General features: G+C 37.3%; 1 protein-coding gene across 2 annotated transcripts in view; it reads right to left on the bottom strand.

Moving 5' to 3' along the window:
* Positions 1 to 17,471, bottom strand: part of SEC23A (SEC23 homolog A, COPII coat complex component) — a 66,041-nt gene extending 48,570 nt beyond the window's left edge. The window contains exons 1-7 of one of the 2 annotated variants that reach the window (XM_033851184.2): positions 17,368 to 17,471; positions 11,559 to 11,800; positions 9,847 to 9,904; positions 9,557 to 9,643; positions 8,103 to 8,339; positions 4,443 to 4,522; positions 3,523 to 3,667 (exon numbers count right to left, since the gene is read on the bottom strand). In XM_033851184.2, the coding sequence (XP_033707075.1) occupies positions 3,523 to 3,667; positions 4,443 to 4,522; positions 8,103 to 8,339; positions 9,557 to 9,643; positions 9,847 to 9,904; positions 11,559 to 11,779 (828 nt within the window). In that variant the 5' untranslated portion in view covers positions 11,780 to 11,800; positions 17,368 to 17,471. Of the gene's footprint in view, positions 1 to 3,522; positions 3,668 to 4,442; positions 4,523 to 8,102; positions 8,340 to 9,556; positions 9,644 to 9,846; positions 9,905 to 11,558; positions 11,801 to 16,662; positions 16,821 to 17,367 lie in introns of those variants that run through there. The other variant, XM_033851183.2, reaches the window with a different exon arrangement.
* Positions 17,472 to 17,713: the final 242 nt, after the last annotated feature.

Below are 17,713 nucleotides of genomic sequence, written 5' to 3'. Positions count from 1 at the left end.
TGCAGTCAGCTCCAGAAACAGCAGCTAATGACAACAGATTTTAGCAATTCCTAAGAAGAGCTCTCTGAGAAAAGTAGGCAATCTTCCCAGAGAAGGTTCTTAGCATAGAAATTGGGGGCTGAAAGATACAGAACACATGTTACAATGAATATCAAAACAAATATGACAACTCTCAAGAGATTCTAGAATTAAAATCATGGCAAAAGTAAAAATACCTCAAGGAATGGGCTAAAAAGCATGTCTGAAGACCAAGTTAGAGATATGGAAAATAAACTTGAAGAAACCTCTAAGAAATAGGAGAAAAGAAGGAAAACATGAGGAAAAAAAATAAAGATATGAAGAAATGCAGAAGTCCAGCATCAATCTAATGAATATAGAATAAAAAAGAAAAAAAGGAAGTAAGCTGAAGAATGACAGAAGTCTTAATGAAAGGACCTACCAACAACCAAACATAATTAATGAAAAAATAATCAAACCTAAACACAACCTAATGAAATTTCAGAACTCTAAAATTAAAGAGAACATTCTAAAAATGTTCAGTGGGAAAAATAAGTTTCCTGAAAAGGACTAAGAATGAGACTACATCAAATTATCCAATAAACTATCTGTTAGAATACTAGTGAGGAATGGCTCAAAGATCCTATTGAAGACAGGGACCCAAAGTACAAATGAAGTGAGAGGGAAAAATTAAAAAACATTTTTAGACATGCAAGAACTCAGAAAATTTATAATAAACAAAAGAACTGAGTACAATCCAAAAGAAACAGGGAATCTAGAAAAAAAAATTTAAAGGTATCCTAAGACTTTAATACATGAAAGATTCCCCAGCAAGCAGCAAAACTGCAATTACAAAGAATTACATCTCCTTCTCTATGTGTATAACCACTCTATTCCACAATTAACAATATTTATATATCATATTTGAAATGCTTTTATTTCTAATTTCTATAAGCAGTTATTGAACAAAAATACACAGTGCATTTTCAAGCTACATTATAGCTTCAGAAAAGAATGTCAATGATATATATTTTGATGATAATTTTAAAAATTCATGATTAACAAATCTAGGCAAGAGCAAGGAAAACTGCCTTTTACTTTTCATTTTTATACATCCTTGCATATTTGAATGTTTTTATTAGGTATACTTATTACTTCTATAACATTCTTAAACTAGATTAATAAACAAATAAAAATACTGTTTTCATACTGGGTATCATCCTGATGAGGTAACAGGAGTCATGTAAAGCTGAAACATCAGTAAAGAACAAGAACAAATTAAAGTATACAAACCACACACCTTCATACCTAGAACTCAAAAAGCATTCAAACTTCAAGTTACTTATAAGTAAAAAATAAATAAATAAACACTAAGTCCCAGTGAGCTATCTCCCATGCAAGCCTTCACACAAGCAAGGGCAGTTTGGGGAAAAGTACAAGGAAGAAAGAAGGAAGCTAGCAGCCAGCATAGAACAACTGCCAGATTCAAATGAAAACTTATTAAGGGGCACTAAAGAACAGCAAGAAAATAATCAAGAGCATGAAAACGAAATAAATAAGAATAAAAAATCAGAGATAAAGTGGTTGAAATAGAAAACAAGCAAAGATCCAATTTATGTATAATTGGAGTTCTTAAAGAAGATAAACAAAACAATGAAAAAACTAACACTTAAAACTGTAATACAAGAAAACTTTATAGAAACAAAATACTTGAATACACATATAGAAAAGGATCACCAGGCACTAGAGAAAATTAACCCACAGGACATACTAGTAATACTCCAAGCAAATGATCAAGTAATTTACAAGGGCAAGAGAATTAGGCTGGCATAATTGCATAAGCTCAATCTACTCATGATTAAAGATCAGATAAACCCAAATTGAGAGTCCTTCTACAAAATAACTAGCCTATACCCCTAAAAAGTATCGTCATGAAACACAAAGAAAAACTGTGGAACTGTTCCAGAATAAAGGACACCAAAGAGACATGACAAGTGAATACAATATACAGTATTATTAGGATAACTGGTGAAATCTGAATAAAGTTTAAAGATTAGAAAATAGTGTTATATCAATGTTAATTTCATGATTGTTAAATGAACTGTGGTTATACAAAGGAATGTTCTTATGTAATTAAGAAATGCACACTAAAGAACTTAGAAGTAAAGGGACATCACATTTGTAACTGACTTTCAAATGGTTTTTTAATATTTATATGTGTGTAACATATAAATAGATACCTATATATAGCTACATCTATATTTATAGAGAGAGCACACTATATAAATATCTGGAGAGAGAAGGATAAAGCAAATGTAATAAAATGTTAACATCTGAGGAATCTGGGTGAAAGGTTTAAAGGAATTCTTTGAACCATTCTTGTAACTTTTCCATATGTTTGGAATTATGTCAAAGTAGAAAGTTAAAAGAATAAAAACTGATAGTAACAGATAACTCACCGTAAAAAATAGGAAACCACGAATCCACAGTGATATTAATAAATGAATAAATTGAAAGTTTGATGAGGAATAGGATATTTGCATGGTTTCAAAGATCCTCACCATCTAATGTTTATTAATTACAAAAGGAGGGGAAATAAGAGTAATTTTACAGTGGAGAAACCTGGCAGACACACCTTAATGAGTGATCAAAGTCATAATCATCAATAATGGGCAAATGAAAATCATGTGCCACCTGAGAGGATACAGTAAGAATAGACCATTACTTCTGTGATATTCCTTCCAATGATGCAATACCTCAATCTAATTGTGACGCTACATCAAGACAAACCTAATTTGAGAGACATTCTATATACTGGCCTGAATCTTCCAAAGTGCCAAGGTCATGAAAGTCAAGGAAAGGCTGAGGATCTATACCAGACTAAAGGAGACTAAACAGACATAACCACTACATACATGCCTCTGAATTAAATCCTTTCAGTAAAAGAAATTATTGAGATAACCACTGAAACTTGAATGAGTTTTGAGAATTAGATGGTAGTAGTGTATCAGTGTTATGTATTGTATAATACATCAGTGTATGTATCATATATTTCAAAACCTGACTTTGAAAGTTGTATTATGGTTATGTAGGAGAATATCCTGGTTTATAGGAAATACAACTAAAGTATTCAAGGGGTTGGTAACATCACTTCAGCAACTTAATCTCAAATAGTTCAGAAAAAAAGTCCTTTGCAGCTTTTCTATAAATTTAATAACATTTCAAATTTTAAAAAACATTTTTTAAAAAACTCTTCTAATTACAAAGCTAATATATGTCAAGTGTAAAATTTTCAAATTCTACTTAAAAGTAAAACTCTCCTTAACCCACCACTGTTAACAATTGGGTAAATATCCCTCCAGAAGCCTCTCTATACACAAAAGGATATACCACAGATCAAACTTTAAATAAAATCACATATGCGCTGTCCTATGACCTGATTTTTCCACCCAACATTATCTTGTACATATCATTCCATACACACACATACACATTTACATTCCAAAACAAAGCTATTGTCACTACCTCAAGTAGTCCTACAGCTATGGAAAGTGCCACCCCAGAGGAACGCAAAGGTCTCTTTCCCTGTGGTACAGGCCACGGGTCTCGCTGCAGTTCTCCCAGAAGATCTGTGAGATTCATGTCTATTTTCTGTACTGGCTGTAAGAACCTGCAAAACAAAATTAAATAAAAATCCATTTATAAATGTTTGTGGGTGAGGGTTTAAGAAACAAATTGTCCACTTTCTTAAAAATAGAGAAAAATAATTTGAATACACATTAGAACAATGGTTCACAAACTTTTGTGTACATCAAAATTGGTGGGAGGGTTTGTTTTAACATAGATTGCTGGTTCCAAAGTTTTGCTTCAGTAAGTCTGGGGTGGTGACCAAAAATTTGCCTTTCAAATAAGTTCCCAGGTGATGCTGCCCACTGGTGAAGAATCACACTGAGTACAACTACTATAAATAAAACACTCAAACCAAGTATTACTTTGAGACTGCATCTTCCTTTTACCAATCTAGTAAGTTTTAAGGTTACTGAATTAATTATGAGAAGATACATTAACTCAGTTTTAGTAAGACCACCTCTGATTAATAAGTTTAGTGGAAAAAGCTACTACAAGGGTAAGGAGGCAAAATGAAAAGTTTGTGGGGCACTATTTTTGCTTGGCTGCCTTCAACTACAAAAATTAAGTTTTTCTGAACTTAGAAAATCAAGAATATATCAAAACTAAAGAAACTCCTTACACTGTAATAATGAAAAACCAACCTTTTCAGCGATGTGATTCTACCTCAACTCTTTAAAAAGTATACTAATGCAATATTTATATTCCTAAAAATGTTTAACAATATAGTATCACTGAATCCCTACATTCAAGTTAAGGATATAGGATGCTTAAAATAGCCACATGAATTGTAAAATTCTATTTGCCGTATTTATTACCTATTGGAAGGAGGTGGCTGCTGTACCTGAGGACCACGTGTTGCTTGAGTAACTGGTACTTTAGAGAGTCCCAGCATTTCCTGTAAAGAGATTATTTTTGTGATATCCATTTAATTACTCCTACAAAGATGTATCAAATATTTATGATATGCAAGGTGCTTCTGTAGGCATCAGGAACACGAAAATAAAGAACACAAAGTCTCTTCCCTCAGAAAGCAAAAGTTCTAGTTGGGGAGACTGTCAGGTAAACAGTAATACAATGAAATGATCATCATACGACAGCAAAGTACAAGGTGCTATGTGAGCAAAAAAGAGGGATACTAGCTCAGAAATACTTTATTTCTAATTAAGTAAAAATAAGTTACTGTGTAACTTGAATGTCTATATTTCTTAACTTATCTTCATTCATTCCTTTCAGCAACTATATCTCAATGTGCCAGGTATCTAATGTTGAAAAAAATATATAGTCCCTGACCGTATGGAAATTTATATCTGGTGAAACAGACAAGAGTTAAATCATTAGCTAAATAAGTGTAAAATTGCAACTATAATAAATATAAAGGAGAGATACAAGGAATTGTATTAATGGGGTTTATAAGGTACACACACCTTGTACGTCTATTCTTCTTAATTTTCTGACTTAATGCCTAACCAAACTGCCAGTTTTGTTCTGAATTTTAGATGTATGCAGAATTCCTCTCTAGACACATGAAAATAATGTTATTTTACTAAAATTTTCTTGAATCTAGAAATGCTTAATCATAAAGTAATAGAATAAAAGTATATAACAGAAAATCAGAAAGTCTAAAGATTTGCAAAAAAAAAAATATTGAACCAATCCTGCAGTATTTCCTACACTAGAATGATGCTAGAATGATCAGCAACTTTTTACTGAGGACTTATGTGCCAGATTCTGTGCTAAACTCTTTCCTCACAAAATATAATGAAGTAGATTTTTAAATTCCTGCCTTGCAAATGAAAACTGACACTCAGAAGGGCTAAGTAACTTGCCTAAGGTTACAAAACTAGTAAGTAGCAAAGCAAGGTATTAATCTAGATTTTGCTATGAAGCCCTGAAAGAGTTTACACTATACTGAGTGTTCTCACTTACATTATTTCATTTAGTATTAAAATAAAATAATCTGGTGAAATAGGTATTGTTTATTCCTTTCCATAGAAGAGGAGAAAACAAGCAAAGAGATCAGCCCAAGATCACACAACTAGAAGAGTTTAAGATTTGAATCCAGAACTATTTGGGGAACAAAGACCAGGCTCTCTTCAACAAGATGGGTAGAGAAGGAAGATAAAAACATTTTGATGGAGAAAAAAATTTAGTTTGCATGCATTCATTGTTTCAAAAAGGCAGATGTTTTATGTATTACATATATATTACATAATTTAAGTAAAATGCATTCTACAATCAGAACTAGAAATAAACTACCTTAAATAAATTTACAGTTTAAAAATAACAGTAATAGCAAACATCTAAAAGCACAATCCATTTAATTTTCATGACTGCCCTGTAAGATACATACTATTATTATCTCCCTTTACAGATGAAAAAACTAAGGTATGGGCTTCCCTGGTGGCACAGTGGTTGAGTCCGCCTGCCGATGCAGGGGACACGGGTTCGTGCCCCGGTCCGGGAAGATCCCACGTGCCACGGAGTGGCTGGGCCCGTGAGCCATGGCCGCTGAGCCTGCGTGTCTGGAGCCTGTGCTCCGCAATGGGAGAGGCCACAACAGTGAGAGGCCCACGTACCGCAAAAAAAAAACAAAAACAAAACTAAGGTACATAGAGGTTAAAACTTGCCCACTCTCTGTCTCATGGAAACAAGTGATCCTCCCCTTCAAGGTACTCTGCTTCTTATGCTCTTGAAGGAATCCCTGTCATGTTTTGTGAAACCTCACTCTCCTCATCTCACTCTTCCTTTCACTCACCATCTTTAGTCTCTTTCTTTTTGTGTATAAACACATTCAAGTGTCCCTCCTAAAGTAAACCTCTTTAACTCGGTCCTCTCTCTCTCAAATTTTCACACTATCTCCTTCCCTACCTTCAACAACAAACCTCTTGAAAGAACACAGACTCTAATTTTCCCCACTTCCTCAAATCTTAATCACTACTATGATTCACTACCATATTCACTGTTCATTCATCCTCCCCCTCCAAACCTGCATATTCCTCCAGTATTTTCTGTCTCGGTTAACTGCAGCACCACTATCCTAGTCTGCTAAGCTTCAAATTAGTCATCCTCAAAATCTTTTTTTTTTTCATTTTGGGCTACCTGGATGCCTCCAAAGTCTGATTTCGTATCTGTCGACTTTATATCAGGCTTATCAATCAGGGTAATTTCTCAACTGGGGGTTGTATAAGAATCACTTAGAGGGACTTCCCTGGTGGCACAGTGGTTAAGAATCCACCTGCCAATGCAGGGGACACAGGTTTGAGCCCTGGTCCGGGAAGATCCCACATGCCATGGAGCAACTAAACCCGTGTGCCACAACTACTGAGCCTGTGCTCTAGAGTCACGAGCCACAACTGCTGAGCCTGCAGGCCTAGAGCCCATGCTCCACAACAAGAGAAGCCAACGCAATGAGAAGCCTGCGCACTGCAATGAAGACTCAACACAGCCATAAATAAATACATAAATTTATTAAAAAAAAAGAATCCGCCTGCCAATGCAGGGAACATGGGTTCGATCCCTGGTCCGGGATGATCCCACATGCCTCAGAACAACTAAGCCCGTGCGCCACAACTACTGAGCCTGCACTATAGAGCCCACGAGCCACAACTACTGAGCCCACGTGCCACAACTACTGAGCCCACGTGCCACAACTACTGAAGCCTGTGAGCCTAGAGCCCGTGCTCGGCAGCAAGAGAAGCCACTGAATGAGAAGCCCACGCACCGCAGCAAAGAGTAGCCCCCACTTGCTGCAACTAGAGAAAGTCTGTGCGCAGCAACGAAGACCCAATGCGGCCAAAAATTAATTAATTGATTAATTTTAAAAAAAGAATCACTTAGAAAGTTTTTCAAAACACTTACATAAACAATCTCTACCCTCTCAACTATCTTCCAGTTGAAGCACATATTCACTCACTCTCTTATGATCTATCAAAATCTCTGGACAGAAAAAGATTTTGAAAAATACACCAAGATGATTCTAGTATGTTACACATAACTCCCTGCCTTGGAAGACAAAGCTTCAATTTGCCCCAAAGATAAAAATGTCCTAGTGTGTGAAAAAATATATATACTCGTGGTTCACCTATTAACTCTCAAGCCTTAAAATATGTACCCTTGCCAAAAGTGTTTTTTTCCTAAGTGAGATGTAAAGAAACAAAAGCTAAAATTCTGTGGTTACCTTCTCTCAGTCTTCAGCATGACTCTTCTATAAACCTTTCAAATCTCTAGTAAAATAGCTTCAGTTTCACTCTAAATTTTAAAGATACTTCAAAAATGAAGGGTCTTCAATCTCTACGATAACAATTTAAGGCAAATGAAAGAACGCTGAGGCCAACACTAAATTTAAAGGCTTTGTTATAATACAATTATATTAGTTATTCATAATATTTTCTAGAAACGTATATCTAGAAGGCATTTATAGACATACATAGAGTGATGTGCACAAACAGGCTAAAACTACCATTCTTGTTGTTTACCTGCAGTTGTTTGGCAGACAGATCTTTTGTTCCTCTGAAGACATAGCTTTTTGAAATGCCCTCACATCCAAGTTCATGAACCTGCACCATTCTCCCAAAAGTAATTAGGCCAACCAAAGCTGTAGGTGGTAAAAGACTTAATGACATCTGCATAGATTCTTTCAGGGCTTGTAAGTCTTCATCTTCCATGCAAGTATCAACCACATAGAGGAATATCAAAGGCATCTGAGGACCACGCTTTTAAAAAATGTTGCGATTAAAAAAAAATGTTTTAAAAGTATTAACACTTCAGCACAATACATAGGATAATCAATAGAGGACTAATTAAATAATTTACAATACATTTACACAATGGAATCCTAATAAAGCCATTTCAGAAATGAAACAGGTTATATATGCATGGAGAAATATCCAAGACATCATCAAGTGAAAAATTCAGTTTAAAAACATTATTTATAGTTACATGAAGGAGATTTTCACTTTCAATTTTACTTAACTGCATGAGGTTTCATTTCTTATAATAAGCACTTATTTCTTTTAAAATAAGAAAATAGTAACTATAAAGCTTAAAAGCAAAATTAGATGATTTTTATAAAATAATTATCTAACCCTGAATTGGATTATAAGAGAACTGAGTGGACAAATTACTGACTGGCTCAGTGAACCATATTCTGGTTTCTCTACAACATTCATAAAAAATATTACCTTAATACTTAAATATGTAAATAACTATGTAAAACTGTTCAGAAAGGGAAGAAAAATGATTTTCCTAACAAGGGCCAATGCAAGAGTAATTTCATCATTAGACTCGAGCATCATACTGACCAAGTATTTGTAATTGACCTTCCAACTACAAAGCAAAATTGATACTTTACTGTTTATTGATCTATTTGGTATAGCAAACCACCCCACCCCACCCAATACCTTGGCCACCTTTCAAATAACTACAACAGAAATTACCTTACTCAAACTGACCTTGACAGTTCTTACCTTTGAAATTCTCAATCAATTCAATGTGAGAATCAAGAATGATGCCTTTTGGGCTTCCCTGGTGGCGCAGTGGTTGAGAATCTGCCTGCTAATGCAGGGGACACGGGTTCGAGCCCTGGTCTGGGAGGATCCCACATGCCGTGGAGCAACTAGGCCTGTGAGCCACAACTACTGAGCCTGCGCGTCTGGAGCCTGTGCTCCGCAACAAGAGAGGCCGCAATAGTGAGAGGCCTGTGCACCGCGATGAAGAGTGGCCCCCGCTTGCCACAACTAGAGAAAGCCCTCGCACAGAAATGAAGACCCAACACAGCAAAAATAAATTAATTAATTACTAAACTCCTACCCCCAAAATCTTCTTAAAAAAAAAAAAATGATGCCTTTTAAGTCGGCTCAATTTAACAGTTATTTTGGTATAAATTACTGGATATTTTAAATTTCTTAAAGAGTTACTCTTATGTTCTTACCAGAACTACATATTCAATGCTAGAAAACTGAGGTAAAAGTTCAGCAGGTTGATTCAGTTCAGATATACCAGCGTAAGTAGGTGGAAACTGCAGGTAGAAAAAAAAATTTTTTTAATAAATTATTTGTGTGAAATTTTAAACTGAAAATAATTATTTCCTGATCATTTAATTATTAAAAAAGATAGTTTCATCATATATAAAGTTATTTCATTTTTATTTTTAAATATGCATCTTTCTGCATATTTAGAGCAGTATTATAGCATTAACATCTGTAACAGGGGTTTTCTTACCTGATTCCTTTGATAACAAAAGTTGCAAGCCCAGAGTTTTGCTCGATAATCCACTTGACTGTTTTAAGAAAAGATACAATAGCTCATGGTTCAGTTAAATTGTACAATAATCCTAATTTCAATAAAATTAATTTCTTTCTGAAAATGAATACATTCAAACTGATATCAAAGCAATCTTTAAAAGCCATGTATTTTTAGGTGTTTTTTTTTTCTCCAAATGGCTCAGTAACTTCTAAACTCAGATCTAGAAAGCATTTATTCAATAAAAATATATTTATTGAATGCCATTATTCTAGGTGCTGATAAAGAAGTAAACAAGATCATAGGTCCCTGCTATCACAGAGTTTATATTGTAGAAGAGAAAGACAATAAACAAGTAAACGCATAAACACAGAAGATACTTTTAGATAGTGATAATAAAGATTAAAGATAACAAAGCAGGACATGAGAATGTATTTGGGAGGGCTACTTTAAAGGAAAGCCTTCATTAATAAACAACTGAAGGACTTCCCTGGTGGCACAGTGGTTAAGAACCCGCCTGCCAATGCAGAGGTCACGGGTTTGATCCCTGGTCCAGGAAGATCCCACATGCTGCGGAGCAACTAAGCCTGTGCGCCACAGCTACTGAGCCTGTGCTCTGGAGCCCGTGAGCCACAACTACTAAAGCCCGCACGCCCCAGGGCCCGCGTGCCACAACAAGAGAAGCCACAATAATGAGAAATCCGCGCAACACAACGAAAAGCCCTCTCGCCGCAACTAGAGAAAGTCCGCGCGCAGCAACAAAGACCCAAACGCAGCCAAAAAAAATAAAAATAAAAAAATAAAGAACTGACATGTAATCAGAATGAAAAGAAACCAGTCACAGGAAAATCTGGGGGCAAAGCAATCCAGGCAGCACATATAGCTATTGTACAAAGTCTGTGGTAGAAGTAAGTTAGGTATATCCAAGGATAAGAGAGAGGGTAAGGTATAATGCAGATGAAAATAAAGAAAATGGATGATACAAGATGAAGGCAGAAATACACAAAGGATAGATCATATAGGGTTTTATAGGTCTTGATAAGGGCTATGGATTTTTCATTCCAAGTGTAATAAGTATCTATTGAACAATTTTAATAATCTGATATCCATTTGTAAAACTCTAGCTTCTGAGTGGAGAAGAGACTGCTGAAAAGCAAGAACAGAAACAGGAAGACCAGTTAGGAGGATAATGAAACCATCCAGGAAAAAGATGGTATATTTTGAAGTACCATGTTCTAGCAGAGAGTAAGAGACAGAATCCTGATTGTTCTGGAGATGGAATTGACCAGATTTGCTAGTGGACTGAGTGGAGAGAGAGGGAGCAGAAAGAGGAATAAAAGTTAATTCTTGAGAGTCTGGCTTATGTAACAAGAAATCATAACATTTTTCAAACACCATACCACTCAATTATGACCTTTCAAATGACACAAGATGGGTTGATTGCCAGCAGTATCTAGAGAATACCGATAGAATCTAACAGTTTACACAGTGACAACTTTGCATTTGGTTTCTTATCAACTCTCTACAACTAGAATGATCCTAAGATTTTATAGCTCTTTGGATCTGACTACCTTAATTTGAAAAAGTAACTATAATCAAAAACAAAGATATTCTTATATAAATGAGCAAGAAAGAAACTACATTTTTTTTAAATCATAGTGACATTAGTTTTTTCCATATACTTTAATTACCATAAAGGATTCAAAACTGCACGGCAAGTGGTCCTACTACACAGAACAGGTTCATATTGAATGGGTGGCAAATCTGGTCTCTCCTTCAGTGGTGTAAATAAGGCTGCTACTGGAACGACCATTCTTGTAGCTTCCAGTCGACTTGATGGCCAAACATTCCAACTAAATCGGACTCCATCTCGTTCTTCATTTTGTTGGATGAATTCCAAATAGGTTGTCATTGTAGAGCTTGATTCTTATTTCTGTAACAAAATTAAAGGATATTTTTAAATCCTCTTAAGAAAATTCAAAATAAGTATGTTTTTCCCACTTCCAGCAATATTAATCCATTAGAAATCATAACCAAATGAAAATATTTATCTCAAAAAAAATTAGCAAACAACAATGACCACAATTATAACAAAATAATGAACGGCTCTACAGAACCCAATGCATATTAGGCCCAATGAGAGGTATTTTATCGTTTTTTATTCACTCCCAAAAAAAACTATGGCAAAAAATAATAAATAATAAAATAGATGTCCTATTGATTTAAGGCAAAAATGGGGGAAAATCTAGATCCTAAGTTTTCCGTATCAGCCTTGTGAGTTACATTATTCTAATACATAGATTGTCAAAAACATTAAATTCTAAAACTCACATGCTTTTCTACCCAGAAAGTAGTAAGTTTCCACTAAACTTGCTAGAAGAGAATATTTAAGGGTGCAAAACAAAAATATTTTTCTAAAACTAGGTACTTCTATTTTAGACAGGTAATTTTTTATCATGCATCATTTAACCTCTCTTGCAGAAACTTAATTCAGAATACTTTTAACATTCCAACTTAAGAGAGCATTTTAAACTCTAATTTGAGATATATAATTTCAATATAATCATTTAACTTTACCACTGGAAGAGGGAGATGCCACTCTGGTTAGTGCCCAGTATCAAGAGACATCTCCATCTTGTTATTCTTTAGCTTCCTGACTAGGATGCCAGCTCTCCTACCTGGGAAGCAGTTCTATCTATCTCATGCTCTCAAAATGCAACAGTGGTTAGTGATGGAAGGAAACTGTAAAATTTAAAGGTCTGAGAAGATAGAATTTCAAGTACTATGTGGCTGGCTAAAAGACTTGTGGGAGAGATGAATGGCATCAAGAACCGAAGAATTATGAAGGTATGGTGCCAACAGAGGCAACATGGATGCTGAAGTAGCTAAGAACAACAACGGGATGAGGAGCTGATTTTAAAATGTAAGTAAGGGAAGAAAAGGTATTATTAGATATAATAACAATTTTAATTTTAGAAAAATGTCCAAATATATTTTAGTAATACAAATTACAGAAAGCGAAGCTTAACAAATCTGAAGTATGTTAAGCAGCTAAGACCTTTCCCTTCTCTAAAAGAGATGTTATATGCCAAATATATCTCAATTAAAAAATAATAAAATAAAAATTAAACACTATTTCCTCCCATCAGAATTTCAGAGACAGCTAAGGAATTTTATGCTATTCAAAAGCGATCATGTATTTTTCAAAGATTGATAAAGGGTAGGGAGAAATCCTAAGATATCTAGATTTGTTTAGAAAAGATTATCTTAAAGCTAAATACAGGAGACAGTTTTGAGAAAGATAATATGAGCTTTCAAGAAAAAGTGGCTGTTGAAAGATAATGATAAAACAAAGGTCTGGGATAATCAGAGAGGAGTTAGAAGATGCCAACCTCAGTTTTAACACAGGCAACAATAAGAGGGGAAACAACCTCCTCTGGGAGAGAAATGGTTTTTAGCAACAGCTTCCACGCTACAGATGTGAGTATAAATTCTAGGAGTATGCAATCCCTCCCATTATTTCTACAGAACATAAAGCAAATGAAGTTTTCTGTTTATTACTTAATTGCATCTATAATCTGAGATACATCTAAAATGTATCACCAAAAAGCATCAAAAGACTATTAAAATATACTCAACCAATCAGCGTTGTTCATTTGAACGACAAGACACAAAAAATGTTTTAAGTGACTATTTTCTCAATTCTCCAAGAATAGTATATAACTAGTACTTAGGTATTTGTCATATATTTTCTTAAAAATGGATGAAGTGAGCCTGTCACCTGCAAAACCATTCACAGTATTTGTTGCCAATGATAAAATCTGAGCTTTCTCAAATTTAAATTAAAACATTAAAATTTTTTAAAACTTGTATCTAATACCATGAGCTTCACAACTTCCTAATATGTAAAGATTTTGCTGATGAGACCAGTAGTGATAATAATATGATTTTTTATATATTATATAATGAAACATGCCAACATTTGGAAGATACACATTATTCAGTGAAGCAAGAGCTCCCAAATGATCTTTTCATGATGTTACAAAATCATGCATGGGTAAATGATCCATTCAAAGTGTAGGACAGACCAATGGGTTATAATGCAATAAGTACAAAAAGTTCATTTTTAAGGTTTCAGACTCCACACTGCAATTAACCCTTGATTTCTTAATTAAAACTGTCAAGTTTGGGTATAGTATCAAAGAATATGCACATTTTTTAATACGAAAAAGCTATTAATATTATCTCTCCTTTTTCCAACTACGTACCTATGTGAAGCCAGACTTCCTTCACACAATTCAACCAAAACAACATATTACAATAGACTGCAAAGCAGTAGATATAAAAATCTATCTGTCTTCTATTAAGCCAGATTTTTCTTTTTTTTCTGCATCCTATAATACTCTTAAGTATTATATGCTTTATAATGCTTAAGAGTATAAAGAGGTCTTGGGACTTCCCTGGTGGTACAGTGGTTAAGAATCCTCCTGCCAATGCAGGGGACACGGGTTCAAGCCCTGGTCCAGGAAGGTCCCACAGGCCCTGCCCGTGAGCCACAATTACTGAGCCCGCGTGCTGCAACTACTGAAGCCCATGCGCTTAGAGCCCTGCTCCGCAACAAGAGAAGCCACTGCAATAAGAAGCCTGTGCACCGCAACGAAGAGCAGCCCCCACTCGCCGCAACTAGAGAAAGCCCGCGCAGCAACGAAGACCCAACACAGCCAAAAATAAATAAATAAATTTATAAGTGCATCCATTCTTTAAAAAAAAAAAAAAGAGTATAATGAGGTCTTGAGAATCACCTCCTTAGGACTCTGGGGCTTAATTCAAAATCTGGGAGCCTAGTAGAGAAAGGCTCTATGAAACTTAGCATGAAGACATCTACACACAGGCAATAGCCAGATTTAAGTTTCTACAACAGGTAACAAACCTGGATTGTAACTCCACATCCTTACTTTTTATTGAGACATACTAAATATCACCTGAGTGATATTTGAGTACAATTCCCCTCCTCTTCCTCACTCTTTTTCCTCTCAGTCTCTCTGCTCTAAGATTATATTTGTTCACTAAATCACACTTATTTCTTACCTTCTCACTTTCCAGCAGTGGTTTGAAAAAGTCCCACCTGTTTCTTCTTAACTGGTCCAATTACATAGGCATGCAAAACACCCCCCCAACTTCCCTCACCTTTCCAAGGGAGAAATTACTCAATCTTAAAATCACTCATTCTAGTACAAATTTTGCCAGGTTTGGTCCCATAGTCAACAATAGCATATCTGAAATAAAGTCCTGTTACAAACCAGCTTTTTATAAAATGGCATTATTTGATAAGCATTCTCTCCCCTGATATTATGTTTGTCTAAAAGCATAAAACTAAATAAATACGATTCAAACACTATATTAGGATGCAGACTTAATATACTAGGTGTTATATTTTTTTTAAGTGGCACAAACACAAAAGACCATTCTAAAGAAATGTCTCATTTTTCAGCACAACTTATAATCATTGGGAGTTACCTTAGTTAAATACTTACTCATGGTATAACTAAAAGGAAAGAAGCATTAAGTCACTTTAACCTAGAACATCAGATATGTGCCCACAGTATTTTAAAAGGCTTTACCTATTCAATAATAATTAAAAGTTTTTAAATATTCCGATTTTAGCCCATTTATAGATAACTAAGTGCAAAACATTGTAAATTGCAAGTAAAATTTGAGTTCCTTCCAATCAGATATATTTGTTAACAATTATATGTGCCTCTCCCACTTTTCTGTCCTAAAATCTTCAATGAAGTGTCTTCAACTACGTCCCATGACTAGATTTATCATATTGGAAAAATAGCTTAACCCCTCTGATCCTCAATTTCTCATCTGTAAGATCAGGGGTTTGGGTTAGAAAACTACAAGACCCCTTCTAAATCTAAAATTCTGAGCCTATTAAAAATGACTGGAATTCCAAAATGATGTCCATTAGACTACTGGAGAAGGGAGAGAAGGAAGACTTAACACGCATTTATATTTAAATCTAAAACTTCTTTTAACCAAGTTAACTTGGCTAGTTATCCACGACTTTGAGGGGTGTAACTTGAGTAAGTTCACGTGAAAACACGAATTCAATTTACTCAATCCAGTGATTACATGCAGATTTAACTATGACTTTTCCCTTCCCACCAGAACGGGAAAACACTTAGGGCTGAATGAAGTAGGTACAATTGGTCTAATCTGATAACTGAAGTCTACTTGTAATCAAGGCCCAAGGTGTTAGCTATACCTGGCACTTTTCTCCTTATCCCCTTTAACTCTCAAGGCCGAACTACGGGTGACGAAGTCACCTCGGTTCAAAGTCTAGGGCTCTTCAGCTCAGGCAGGGAATGAACCAAGAAGTCAAAGTACCTAGAAGCGGTGGTGGGGTGGGGAAGGCAGATCGGCCGGGAGCGGAGGGTGGGGTGCTGTGGGAGATGCCCAAACTGCTGTTTTTCACCCGACTCCCATCTTTCGCACCTGATACAGGGCAGGTGGGTGAGGGGGCCAGGTTCCCAGGCCCAGAGAGAACTAAGCAGAGGGTGGTGGGTGAGAGGGTGACAAGTTCAGGGTTCCAGGCAGCCCCGCCGGGCCGGCTCGCAGCCCCGGCGCACCCCGCCTGCCCCGGGGCACCAAGACGGCAGAGCAGGCACGACCCTTGAGACCCCTGCCCGCGGACCCGCCGCCGCACAGCTGCCCCTCCCCCGCTTCCCACTGAGCGCCCGCGGACCCCCAAGGGAGCCGAGAAGAGGCAGCCCTGAAGTGGATCCTTACCACAGTGCCACCACGTACGAGATCCGCGCCTGTCGCAGCCTCGGCCTTACAAAATCCGCCCTCTCCTCCGAGCCAGAGAAGCCGTGGCACCGCAATCAGGGACGGCGCCGCCCCGCCCCCGGCCTCGGCGCACAACTCTGCGGGACTAACATGGCTGGTGCCGCTTCTGCCACGTCAAAGGGGGAGGCGGGGCGGGGCGTGAAGGGGCGTGAGGGGGAGGGACGGTTCTGGGGGCGGGGCGACCGGGCCAGGGAACTGAAGGGGAGGGTGCGGGACCAGGGCGGGGCGGGGGGAGGGGATAGGGAGAGCAAAAGGGAGGGGAAGAGGAGGGGACCAGAGCTGGAGGGGCGGGGTGACAATGCCAAACCTAACAGGGGTACTCAGGAGGGGCGGGGAGGGGAACGGGACCTGGTGGAACTGGAGCGCGAGGGTGGGGTGCGCCATGGCCCTCTGGTCCCCTCTCCCCGGAGCCATGGCGGCTCCCACTCCCCGCGGGTCTCATGATATGTGACCTTCTGTCGCCAGACTCCTCAGCTTGCTGAGAGAAATGGAGGTGTCCTCTAGGAGAGTGGTCCCCAAACTTTCTGGCACCAGGGACCGGTTTTGTGGAAGATAATTTTTCAGGAGTGGAGGGGGAATGGTTCAGGCGGTAATGTGAGCGATGGGGAGCGGCAGATTAAGCGTCCATTACTCCGCGCTGCTCACCTCCTGCTGTGCAGCCGGGTTCCTAACGGGCCGCAGACAGGTGAGGGTGGGGGCTTGGGGACCCCTGCTCTAGGACATCCTCTCCTCTAGGGCCCGGGTTGATTCCAAGAAACACAGGCTGCATCGCCCCTGAAAAAGCAAAGTGAGAAGTTCGTTCTTTCACTTAGTGCAACAAACATTTACTGAACATCTATCTACTTTGTGCCAGGCACAGTAGCGATGCTGTGATATGATGTAGGCAAAACAGCCAAATGTCTGGTCTGGAAGAATTTATATACTATTTATACACTATTCATGTATTCCTAGTCAGTTTACCTCTTTCCTCCTACACTGCCTCTGCCACCTC

This window comes from Tursiops truncatus, chromosome 2, assembly GCF_011762595.2.
Source record: "Tursiops truncatus isolate mTurTru1 chromosome 2, mTurTru1.mat.Y, whole genome shotgun sequence".
NCBI classification, from domain to species: Eukaryota; Metazoa; Chordata; class Mammalia; order Artiodactyla; family Delphinidae; genus Tursiops; species Tursiops truncatus.
The sequence above is the reverse complement of the archived record's forward strand: the minus strand, read 5'-3'. Positions and strand labels throughout refer to the sequence as shown.